General features: G+C 38.0%; 1 protein-coding gene across 2 annotated transcripts in view; it reads left to right on the top strand.

Moving 5' to 3' along the window:
* LOC143284476 (uncharacterized) overlaps positions 1-12677 on the top strand; it is a 74585-nt gene that overhangs the window by 16137 nt on the left and 45771 nt on the right. For both annotated transcript variants that reach the window (XM_076591148.1, XM_076591147.1), the window contains exons 7-12: positions 2166-2302; positions 3017-3181; positions 4258-4456; positions 5318-5390; positions 6325-6375; positions 6897-6977. In XM_076591148.1, the coding sequence (XP_076447263.1) occupies positions 2166-2302; positions 3017-3181; positions 4258-4456; positions 5318-5390; positions 6325-6375; positions 6897-6977 (706 nt within the window). The remainder of the gene's footprint in view (positions 1-2165; positions 2303-3016; positions 3182-4257; positions 4457-5317; positions 5391-6324; positions 6376-6896; positions 6978-12677) is intronic.

The raw sequence follows: 12677 nt of genomic DNA, 5'->3' as shown, positions 1-12677 counted from the left end.
GGTCCGGCAATCGATTCATGATTTCAGAGGTCCAGCGATCGATTCACGATTTTGGAGGTCCAGCGATTGATTTACGATTTTGGAGGTTTAGCGATTGATTCACGATTTTGGAGGTCCGGCAATCGATTCACACTCAAGTACCGACTACACTCGCAACATTGGTGAAACTCAGTCAGTTGATGTCTAGGTCACTAAGTACGATCGACTTTTACAAAATTCTCATGCAGAAATCATCTTCAGAATAGTCGTTCAGATTATGCTATGACACTTTACAGTCATCAAACTCATCTTGCAACTTTGAAACTTGAAAACTTTGGCAAAACTTAACCAAATCAGTAATATATTCCATTGAACTAGTACAGTCAGGAAGATCGTGCAGAACGCCAATAAATATCAGTGAAATCAAGACTGACTCACTGACAGTATTGATTTCGGAGGTCCGGCGTTTGATCCATGATTTCAGAGGTCCGGCGATTGATTCACTGTATCCAAGTACCAACTTTACTCTCATTGTCGGCAAAACTCAGTCAGTTGATATCTAGGCCCCTCAGTATGATTGATTTTTACAAGATTCTCATGCAAAAATCATTAAAACGGTTCAAAATCATCTTCAGAATCATCGTTCAGATTATGCTAAAGCTCTCGGCAATCATTAAACTCGTCTTGCAACTTTAAAAAATCACAACTTTGTCAAAATTCAAGCAAATCGGACTCTGAAACGTGCAAAATGCTCAGTAGGAAGTGCTGAAAACGAGGCTGTGAATCTCACGAGAGGCTCGTTTATGCAAACAACAATGGCTGCGCCTATAGTAAGCACATGTTTAGTTAGCGATACCAGGCACATTTGGATGTTAAACTGCAAGCCGCTACCAGACGTAAATGTTGAAGGAGGGTTGAATTACAAAACAGGTATATAGAAACTAGTTTTTCCAGTGAACAAGGCCAAACCTTCTAGACAGAGGAATTTTAGTTCTTTTGAGAGAAGTCTCATGGATGTTTCAGGCACAGGTATTTATCTATGTTGTGGCTGATGACTGGTTGCTAGTTGAATTGGAAAATTTAGTGATGACAGTTCACAATTGAGATGAAAGAATGGATACAGGAACAGATGAAAAATGGTCACAAGATACGGGTGTGATATAGGTTGGGCTGGAGGATATTGGAGGATGGGGGTGGTGGCACTTTGGAAACGTGACATGGTGAGGGAGGAGGGAAGGTGGAGGTTAGTATGGTGAGGGAATAGATCATTGATAAGAATTCATCTGTACCACATTGGTGCAGATTTGCTTGTGACCTAATCCACTTTGTGGGAAGAATTCATCTGGTCTACATTGATGCTGATTTGCTTGTGGCCTAATTCACTCTGTGTGAGGAATTCATCTGGTCTACATTGATGCTGATTTGCTTGTGGCTGATTTGCTTGTGGCCTAATTCACTCTGTGTGAGGAATTCATCTGGTCTACATTGATGCTGATTTGCTTGTGGCCTAATTCACTCTGTGTGAGGAATTCATCTGGTCTACATTGATGCTGATTTGCTGTGAGGAATTCATCTGGTCGACATTGATGCTGATTTGCTTGTGGCCTAATTCACTCTGTGTGAGGAATTCATCTGGTCTACATTGATGCTGATTTGCTTGTGGCCTAATTCACTCTGTGTGAGGAATTCATCTGGTCTACATTGATGCTGATTTGCTTGTGGCCTAATTCACTCTGTGTGAGGAATTCATCTGGTCTACATTGATGCTGATTTGCTTGTGGCCTAATTCACTCTGTGTGAGGAATTCATCTGGTCTACATTGATGCTGATTTGCTTGTGGCCTAATTCACTCTGTGTGAGGAATTCATCTGGTCTACATTGATGCTGATTTGCTTGTGGCCTAATTCACTCTGTGTGAGGAATTCATCTGGTCTTCATTGGTGAGGATTTGCTTGTGGCCCAATCCACTTTGTGTGAGACATTCATCTGGTCTACATTGGTGCAGGTTTCCTAGTGGTCTAATCCACTCTGTGCATATATGCAGATGAATACTGATTGAAAAACTTGTACTCTTGTCGAGTTCAAGCGGATTATGGAAAGGTGAAAATAACTTGATATGGATATATGTTATCCCTGTAAATGAACATAGCTGTCCGTATTTCAGAATGAAATGTGTTATATTTCAGATGTACCTGTACGAGTATGGTGAAGACATGACAGTGGAGCCATACCCCCGTCATGTGCTTCCATATGCAGTTATTACCTTCCGTTATAAGGAACTTCCACCATCACCCAGACATCTGGATTCTTCGCCGGTTTACTCGTAATTCAGCCTTTCTCTTTCTGTGTTGGTCTGTTAGAACTGTTCGTTTTATGCAGATTTGTGTGGGGAAGACAACTGATGTGTGTGTGTTACATTTTAATACTGTGAATTTGATAAGTTGAAAGTGTCAGAATCAGATACAGCATATATGTACAAGCCTACAGAAAGTATCTCCCAACTCTGCTGAAGATGAGGAAGGAAAGAAAACTAATAATCTTCTGGAGAGTCTGTTGCAGTAAATTTCACAGGCTGTCCCCTCCGTTTCAATCATATCAGCCATCCCCAGAAAGATTAGGAAGTCATAAGTTAATTTGAAATGAAATAGCTTGATTCAGAAAAAATCAAGAGTAAGAAGAACAGCCAAAGCAAAAAGCTTTATGACAAATCCAAAGGGTGCCCAGCTTTTCTTGAACCTCCACAGGACAGGTGCATATATTGATTACAACGAAAGTAGGTAGGAGCTATCTTTATGTGAAAGAACTTACAGAGTTTTATTTCATTTCATTCATTAGTCATTCAAGTCATGAATTACCAGTCAGATTTTTTTTATATTTTGCCATATTTATGTTCTTCTAAATGCAGTAAATGAGAAAGAAAGCGGGTGTGTCTAAAGAAGGTGCTTCTTAGCAAACATAACTGGGAAAAGAATATTTTAGGAAAAACCCTCAACATCAGTTATTGTGGTGTTATATGGTCTTATTTATATTTTTGCAGCCCAAGACTGTCATCACCATCTGTTCCAAAGTTCACAGTCTCTGCACCAAAAGAAGCAGATGACCCAGAATATGTCATCTGGTGTGGACATCTGCGAGTCAAGGACATTTTAGATTGCCAAGTGAAGATGGTGTCCACTGCCTCACAGTACAAACCAGCACATTTGTAAGTTTAGAGGCATTCAGTGTTATGATTTTATAAGGAAACATTTTTTTCTGGTTCTTCTTTTTCCAGTTTAATGAGAAAGGTTACAAAAGAGGAAGTCTGTCTACTTGATGCACACTCATGTGTGAGCATGTTAAAAGTTGGTAATAGCCATTAAGTCTCTAATAGTATAATTTCTTTAATCTGTTTCTTACATAAACATGGAAGGGGGAATACATTGAATCTCAAACATTGGTGCATTATGAATAAGAAACAAATTGTTCAAATGGAATAAATTCTGGTTGGTTGGTAAAAATGTATTTCTCTTTTTGTCAAACAAATTTCTTTATGTGAAATTCGGGCTGCTGTCCCTAAGGAGAGCGCATCCCTACACTATAGCGCCACCCATTTTTTTGTATTTTTTGCTGCGTGCAGTTTATTTGTTTTTCCTGTCACAGTAGATTTTTCTACAAAATTTTGCCAGGAACAACCCTTTTGTTGCCGTGGGTTCTTTTACATGTGCTAAGTGCATGCTGCACACGGGACCTCTGCTTATCATCTCATCCGAATGACTAGCATCCAGACCACCACTCAGACTCTAGTGGAGGAGGAGAAAATATTGGCGGTTGAGCTGTGATTCGAACCAACGCACTCAGATTCTCTCGCTTCCTAGGCGGACGGGTTACTCTAGGTCATCACTCCACATATCAGAATCCAGGTAACAGCGACACCCCCCCACACATGCACTACATGTTGAACTACTTTAATGTGAGGTATGGATGGAAAATTATTAAGGGAGGCCAATTTTAAAAAATCTCTCGGAGACCATGTGATAGGAGAATTACCTTTTTGGCTGTGCTGAAAGTCAGTACAAGGATGGTGTGAGTTTTAGAATTTCGCAGATGAAATCTGTCATGAATTCTGATTCCTAGTTTGATGTTGACAATTTGATTTTGGTTATGGAGTAATTTATGATTGAGCTTGATACCATAATGGATGACTTGTAGTATGTTTGGAGATCAGTATCCAAGGAAAATGAAGTGTGAAGGAAATTATTCCAGAAATAATGATCCCTGATGTTTACTTGTGTCCAACAGAGGCACAGTCCTGAATGTGCGAGACACCTGTGAAATGAAGGTAGCTTGGGAACGATATTTCAAAGAGATGAGCTGCTTGCGGAAGACTGGCGAGGTGTACTGGAAAGGGTGGTACATCAATGTGGCAGAACTCAGGCCCCGACCTGACAGCAAAATGCAGTTTCAGCGTCTGATGAACCATCTAGGAAAAACAGAAAGTGTAAGTTGTTTTGGCTGAGAAACGTATTAATTTTTTGTTCTTTCTTAAACTAACATGAGTGTAATAGATAGTGTAATCACCCTGATTCAGTTGTTTGTTGCAGATGAGTAAGGGGTCTGTAATCATGTATGTGTGAGAGAGTGTGTTTCTTGGAAACCTGTCTATGAACTCCAAGCTGAGCATGATTATCTTTACAGTGACAGACCTTTCCACAATACCAGCTAAGCCCATAAAAACGGTGATTAACATTTCAGTACAATAATGACCAATTGAAAGTGTTTCAGAGTTATTGCTTACCACACTTTCTAGTTAGAATATCAGTCTTGACTGTTCAGTGCTGTTTGTTGACCAAAATGTGTTATGAGAATCTGTTAAGAATTAAAAAGATACTGACAAACAGTTTAGAGAGTACTGACAGGTTTGGAGTAGTTAGGTCTACTTCTTGTGCAAGTGTTTTAACACATTTTAAGGCTGAGCAAAAGCTTGTGGGCTGTTCACATGAGTCATACAAGTTATAGTGACTTTTTGTCTTTGAGGAAAAAAACCCAGAAGAAGAATCTACACTCATTTTCCTTCACAAAAACGTTTACTTTCTTTCTGTATCGCCTATACCTTTTGTGCTAGAATTTTTTATGATTTATTACCTCCGAATCCTCGAAATTCCCTTGCAGGGGGAGAGCACTTTTTATTTTTTTTATATATATATTTTTTTTACAAAATTCTTTGGCACTCAGGTTAAGGGTGAAAATTGGTGCTTTAGATTATTATTGAATTGTTTCTGGGGCGGTTTTAGTTAAAGCTTGAAAATATGTGTTTGAGAGAGAAAAAGAGTAACAAGTTTCTGAATATTTTGCTTTTCAGTTGGCTGTGTTGAAACCAGAAAACGATGTGATTCTTCTGTTGGCGCCGAACAGTGAGCTCACCAGTCACCTTTGTAAGTGCAATTGGGTAGGAAGAAGGACAGTAAAAGTGTATGGACTTGTTCAGGGTAGTTGTTGGATGACTGGATAACTCATGGTCTCTTTCTCTGGCCCAGTTCAGGTTTCTCTATGTTCCTTTCATGTACATTGTATATTCCATCCACAAACAGTACCACTGCAAGGATTTGGGGTCTCTTGAAGTGGAAATATCAAGAGTATGCCATTTGTGCCTGAAATTTTCTTTTTTATTTATTAATTCATTTTTTATATTAGGTTTCTTTCTGTCAACTCGGCTTTTTGCTTTTTCTGGTCATTCACCTGTATACATCCCTGAACCTGTCCTGCCTTTCTGTCTTTCATTGATAGTGGGAACTTTTTAAATTTTTTATATTTTTATTTTCTTCTTATTTTTTGGTCAGCTAGAAAACCTGCATTACCCATCAACCTATTTTTGCTGCCAGTGTATTTTTGTTGTATTGTCAGGTGTCTTTTAAGGTTGTTTTGTTTGTTGTTGTTTTGTTTGATCCTCAGGTGATAAATAGATTGAAACGGCCCAGAATGGAGGCACATTCTGAGTTCAGTTGCCATGATACTCTTACAGTGACTAGTTTTCTCTTCCATATTTTGGTTTTCAATTTGAACAGAGTTGCCTCTGCAGTTCTGATTCAATGGTTTGTCACTTCACATGTTTTCAGCCTCATGTAGGACTCTATAAGCTAAATGGAATTGAACCCAACATGTAGGAATCACTTCCCAAGTCAATGCTGCTGCCTCATGCTGTCTCTCACATCCACAGCCTCCTCTCCATTCCTGCCATGTGTCTATCTCCCTGGCTGTAGATTTATTTTCCCCTCATCTCTTTCTCTTGCCTTCTCATTTAAATTTTTTGAAAAGTCATTTTTCATGGAAAAGCTGTACCCAAAGATGTTTTTTTGATTGTTTTTTCAGTTGATGACAAGTCAAGAAAAAGTTGCGAAAAGGGGACTCGGTCATGCATTGGTGGGTGTGAGAGAGAGCGTTTGTGTGTATCCTAACAGGCATGTGTGTGTTTTGTGTGTTTGTGTGTGTGTGCGCATGGACAGTGAAAACTAACAAACTGCTGAACCAGTTTTATTGAAACATAGACTGATGAAAATCCTTTTGAATAGTAGTTTAGAATGATGTCATTAGTCTTGCTTGGTTTAAAGCTGTATTTAAGAAAACCATTTTTGCATTTGTGCATTAATTGTTGAGAATCATTTCATTTTGATAAAACGTGACAACAGACATGTATATCACTTAAATTACTAATAATTAAGATAGTCTGCCTGGAAACCAGCACTCTTAAAAAAATACCACTCATGTTTATATTCAGAGTGAGTCTCTACTTTTTTTTGCTTTTTTCCTGTGTGTGTGTATGTGTGTGTGTGTGTGTGTGTGTGGTGATTGCTTGTGTGGGAGACTGTTTATTAGTGAGTGTGTGTGCGTGTGTTTGTTGTTCACTACTTTTGTTTTTTGTAATTTTGGTGTGTATGTTGCAGGTTTGACAAGACCACATCACTATCCTATGATGTTCTACTGCATTTTTCTGTCCAGACAGTCATCCAAATTCAAAAGTCCAGGTATGGAAGTTGTAGCTTTTTTTTTTTTCTTTTTTGCTGACCCATCTTTTATAGTGAGGCTGATGTCACGTGACATTGTCTTCCATGGAAATACATTGTCCTAAATAAAACAAATTTCAAACAGTGCCTATGCGGAGAAAACAAAAGTAGCTACGACCGATAACATCCCGAAGTAGGTTACCTCCCCTTTGCATGCCTGACTAGCACCCTCTTTTTCTGGCAGCCATCTTGACTCCTGCTCCTGTGCTCTGCATACGGCTAAGTTTTTTCACATTTTCTATCGATTCCTTGGCACTCTCGTTTTGCGTCTGATGATAATCACAACAGGTCACAAAACTACTTGGCCCGACAAAGAGCTCTGGGGTTACTGAGTGCTTTGCTGCATCGGGGAATTCCAAGCTCACCATATTTTATGCAGTCCAGGGTGACGCACAGCTAATGTGAGAGGGAGGAGGTTGGGAAATTGCAGATTCGCTCATTCGTTTTTGGGCTCTGTGGGTCATACTGATCAGTCTTTTTCAAAGCTTCGATGGGGAGAAAGGGAGCTGCGGGGAGGAAGGGGTGACTAAGACTGTAGTAAGAGAGGTCATAATGATTATTGAGGACATAGCAAGGGAATCATTATTGGTAGTGTAGTTTGAACTGGGAGGGGCATTGCACACAAAAACCAAAAACCAAAATTTTCCTGCTTGTGTCATTTTTACCAGTCATGACTTTAAGATTGAGAACTATTAAAGGGATGCAGTCCATATTCAGAACTTGATTCACCAACTTGTGTTGTTCCCCATCCATTGACCTGCAGGTGATTTTTTTGTTGAAACGTGGTAACAGCCCTGAGATGGCCTAAACGGTCGGCTGGGCTCTAAACAACATGAATTGAATTGAATTGAATTGACCTGCAGGTGAATGATGCAAAGAAGACACATCAGATATGTCTAGCAGGCACTTGTTCATATGAAATTCACAGTTGAAGCCTATCTCACACTCGATAGTATCTCATGGCTTTGGTAGAGATCAATCAAATATTGTGTTTTTGTCTGTATTGGACTTGTTTTCTTGTGGACCATGTTCAGTTCTTGAACATTGATCCATGTTTTCTTCTTGACCATGTTGAATTGTGTAACAGGGTTTAATATGATCATTGATTTGTGTCAAAAGATTCTCAAAACACTTTGCACAAGAATTGAATGCGTTATAAATGGAAAGAAATTTGAAATGTGATGTTGGCCTCAGGACAAAAACTTAGGGGCAGTTATATTATTAAAAAAAAAGAAAAGAAAAAAGAACAGTGTTGAGCATCATTAGATTATTATCCAGATTTTGGTTTACTCAAGTTATACAAACCCCAACTGTGACAAACAAGAAATTTGATCAGCATTTTGAAAGACTTAACTGTGAAGTTGACTGTGTTGTCCTTATCTTCCTATCTGAGAAACAAAAGAACATTTGAGCTGCACATTTGAGCTGCAGTTCTTGAACACAGGCAACAAAGGAGAGCCCAAGCACACAGGTTTGGGCAGGAGCCAGCTGAGCACCTTGCCTGCTACCCCTCCCTCATAGTTCGCCCTGAGATCCCTACAGATTGCCCTCAAACCCCCCTGGGTCCCCTCAAACCCACCAAACAACCCACAATTATAGGAAATACCCTGTCGACATAAAATCATGCACAGCATTAATCTTTTGAAGGGGATCAAACCCCCCTTTTTTTTTTTCTCCAGTTGTTAGTGTCTGATGCTAACCATTGCACTACAGCAACTTATTTGTATGATGGCTTATTTTTTATATAGCATCTTGATGCAAGTCCTCATGCAGGTAAGAGATTACAAAGGGTTTGGCTGAGTGACAGATTTAAAAAAAAAAAAAAAAAAAAAAATTTTATACTTACATTAACCCCTAGGCTGCCTATATGACGAGATAACTTGTCATGGCAAGCATGTACGCTTCGCTGCCACAATGACGAGATAACTTGTTTTCGAAATATTCGGACTTGTTTAAGCTTAAGGAGTACTTGCATATGTTTATATTCTTCCTGCACTATGTTTGTGTGATAGATAAGTTAAATGTGACATCAGTGACCCCTGCTCCCTCCAAAAAAATATGAGAGCAGGATGATGTCTCTTGAAAGAAATTTTGACTCTGACAGCATTGGTTTGGTATTTCCCCCTTTTCTTATAAAGAAACAGCAGACACACAGAAAAGAATTAGGATGTGTTGCGTGACTGCAGATGTGAGCTTCCTCCTTATAACTGATAAGGTATATGTAATGCAAGACATCTTGATATATATCTAAGCCAGACTGAGACTAGACTTAATTTGACAGTGGCAACAATCTTTGATTCAGTGCTTGATATCCAAACATGTTTTGGACAAACATGACAACCTTTGTTATAACCTTTGTAATACATGTTTAGCAGTTTTGGCTTTTGATAAACTGGAAGCATTTTACACCTGTATGGTTGACTGAAGTAAACTTGGCAAAGAAATCTAGACTGACTGTAAGTAAATGATTGATCTTTCTTTTTTTTTTTATTTGTATTTATCAGGTGCACATATGTGGACATTCTAGCCCTTTAAATCTGTCACAGTGAGCCATAATTTGATTCAGCAGTAATGAATAAATTCCTTTTTTCCAGGAAATGCTCAATATTATTATGAAATAAAAGTTTCCCAGGTAATGCTTAACATCTTCAGAAATGTTCAAATTACTTTTTTTTTTTTTTTTTTGGCTTTGATTTGATGTTGTTTAACAGTGATTCCTTTTATTATTTTTTTATTTATATTTTGGAATCACATGTAATTACCTAAGTCTGTGTTTCTCCTCTCTCTCTCTCTCTTTTGTTTTTTTGTTTTTTTTTTTTTTTTTTTTGTTAAAAAAAAAATTATTATTTTTTTTAACTATTAAGATGATTAAACTGTTTTCAGCAATTTTTGATAATTGCAGCTTTACTAGAATGATGTCATTTTCATTCTAGGGTCAGTGTCTGAGAGCTGTTACATAATGAGTGTGTAGTATGGAATTGGTTTGGTCTTGTCTGTCATGTTTTCAGAGTGATCAGCTTGCTTTGACAGCATCAGTAATAAATTAAAAATTTGAAGTATGAAAAGTTTTCAAAAGACTTCTGTGGGTGAACACGAGGTCTGATACACACTGATCAGCCAATCTGAAAGATACTTTTCTTTGAGTATTTAACATCATTTACAACCATATTTTACTGTTATAAATTGATGCTTTTTCTCTGAGTTTTGGCCCGTTTGCTTTTTTAATATTTTGCGCCTGATGCTTGGTTTAAATCTGTTGAAACTTTCTTATGAATGAGGTTCATTGAGTATGAACTTGGTGATCTTGTGGTGGTGAAAACAAATGCAACCCACCCCATGAATCGGAGGAAAAATAGCTCACAAAGAACACCTATTCACATAAGGGGAGCAGGGACAGGATGGATTCAGGAAGGCTAAGATACATTGACTTTGGTAAACATGGCCGCAGCAGCAATGGCGATCGACCCATCAGTGCTGGACTCTTTGTTTACCTTGATGCACACCTTATGATACTCTGCACCCTATACAATGTTAAAATCAGATTTAAAAAAAAGAAAAAAAGCAAAAAAAAAAGCTGTGCCTTATCAGAAGTGTAGTAAAAAAAAAAAAAATGGTACGAATTTTGCATCAGTAGTTAGGTATTTGAAGGAAGTCCTCAAAGTATGGCCTCTTGGGATCTGTGTTCTTAGAATTTCAACATCAGCATATTTGACTTCCCAAATTGTCCCATCTTCTTCCATAGACATTTCAGGCCCATATTGACAAGTTACATCTTGCTGCTCAAGAAAAGATTAAACCTGTTTCCTCGTCAATAGAAGAACTTTCATTGCTGAGCACTGTAAGTCACTCCTTATGTCACCCAAACTTTACTTCCAAATCCAAATTGGAGCATGGTATTGTGTCTGTGTTTATTCCATAAACTACGAGCTCCACATTTACAAAAATATTTCTAATCTGACAGATTCTTCTATAAAGACGAAATACATGCTAGCTAAAAAAAAAACAACTGAATTCCATTTTCACCTGGAAAGATACCTGAACTTTTCTGGCTTACTGTTTGTTCTAGAGGTCACTTCTGGTTATAGATGTGCACACACACACACACTTTCTCTCTCTCTCTCTCTCTCTCTCTCTCTCTCTCTCTCTCTCTCTCACACACACACACACACACACACACACACACACACACACACTTGAAATCAGTTCCGGCTAAGTTTGCTGATGGTGTCTGATCACCAATGTCTGATCAGCTGATGGTGTCTGATGCGCTACTCAGTCATATTAGTTGACTTTCTTGATAATGGCAGATTGCACACAACAGTCAGTGTCATTGAATATCAACAAGAGTTGCATGCAGAATAGCACTTCACACTGGTAATGTACGAGAATAGTGATAATGGATAATTCGTATAAAGCAAGATTCCCTAAGAAATATCCAGGTTCAGCATGCTGTACAAAAATATAGATAATAAAAGTAAGAAAATAAAATGAGCAATTTCACAATACATTTTGATAATAAAGGTACCGTCATGTGTGTCTTCTCATGCACACACTAACTTGCGTCACTCATCCTTCCCATCTAACAAAAAAACCGGTATAAAACGAATCTACAATGCTGCACACCATCTGCACACACTTTACATTGAGTAGAAAGACAAATGAAACAGCATAGTTTGAAAAACTGTTCCTATTTTCACATATCACTGTATGTGCCTTTTATTTATTATTGCAAAAAAAATCATGATTACTCCCCCCCAGAATCTTAATCGTGTTTGTGTAGATGGGTTTTCATTGTCCTGATGTTACACATGCTGTCAGTCATTGTCCAGTCCAGAAAGGAATTAGTTGACGTTTTTCTGTTATTTTGTGTAAAGTACAAAAATAGGTTAGTTTATATTCATTGCTTTACAAGATAATTTTCATCAAATAATCTATGCTTTATGGAAATCTTCTTTCTTTTTTTCTCTTTTTTTTGAATCAACTTTTTTTTGTAGATAACAGTCCTTTTTTTCTTTTTCTTTTTTTAACAAGTAATAGATATTATACTTAGCATCAGTATAGGATAAATGACACTTTGCTTGGCTAACGTAATGTGAAAAGAACACCATCTATATATTGTTTTCTTTAAAAAAACAAAAACAAAAAAAACACGGAGAATCTTACGTATGAACACATTTTCTCTAGTTATCCATACACAAATACATAAAACACCAATTGCATAGCCATGTTAAACATTATTACTACAGGTACATAAGTGGACGTAAATACACATTTACATACTTGCATACTTAAACATTCACATATACCTGCCCTTCAGGTGTAATAGAAATCCTCTTTCTTGTGGAGAATAAAGTGGGGAGACTGGCTGTTTTCACTTGGCTTATGCGACCTTTTTACTTGGTCAGGCAGACACCAGTTGGCAAACCAACCTGTTGCAAAGGGGTATGGTTAGGTACCTCTCACTTTCCTCTTGTATTGGCTTGTTGGAACACACCAGTTGGTAGGTTCCTCTATCCATTTTGTCAGCAGCCTGCTGTTGTTTTCCCCATTGCAGGAGAGGCCTTGTGACGAGAGTTTTTAGGCCCCTTTTCTTTCGAGCAGTGCACTCAACCATTTTGGATAAGTAATTTAGGATTTGTATATATAACAGCAGACCTATCT

Source organism: Babylonia areolata, chromosome 8 (assembly GCF_041734735.1).
Source record: "Babylonia areolata isolate BAREFJ2019XMU chromosome 8, ASM4173473v1, whole genome shotgun sequence".
Taxonomy (NCBI): Eukaryota; Metazoa; Mollusca; class Gastropoda; order Neogastropoda; family Buccinidae; genus Babylonia; species Babylonia areolata.
The sequence above is the reverse complement of the archived record's forward strand: the minus strand, read 5'-3'. Positions and strand labels throughout refer to the sequence as shown.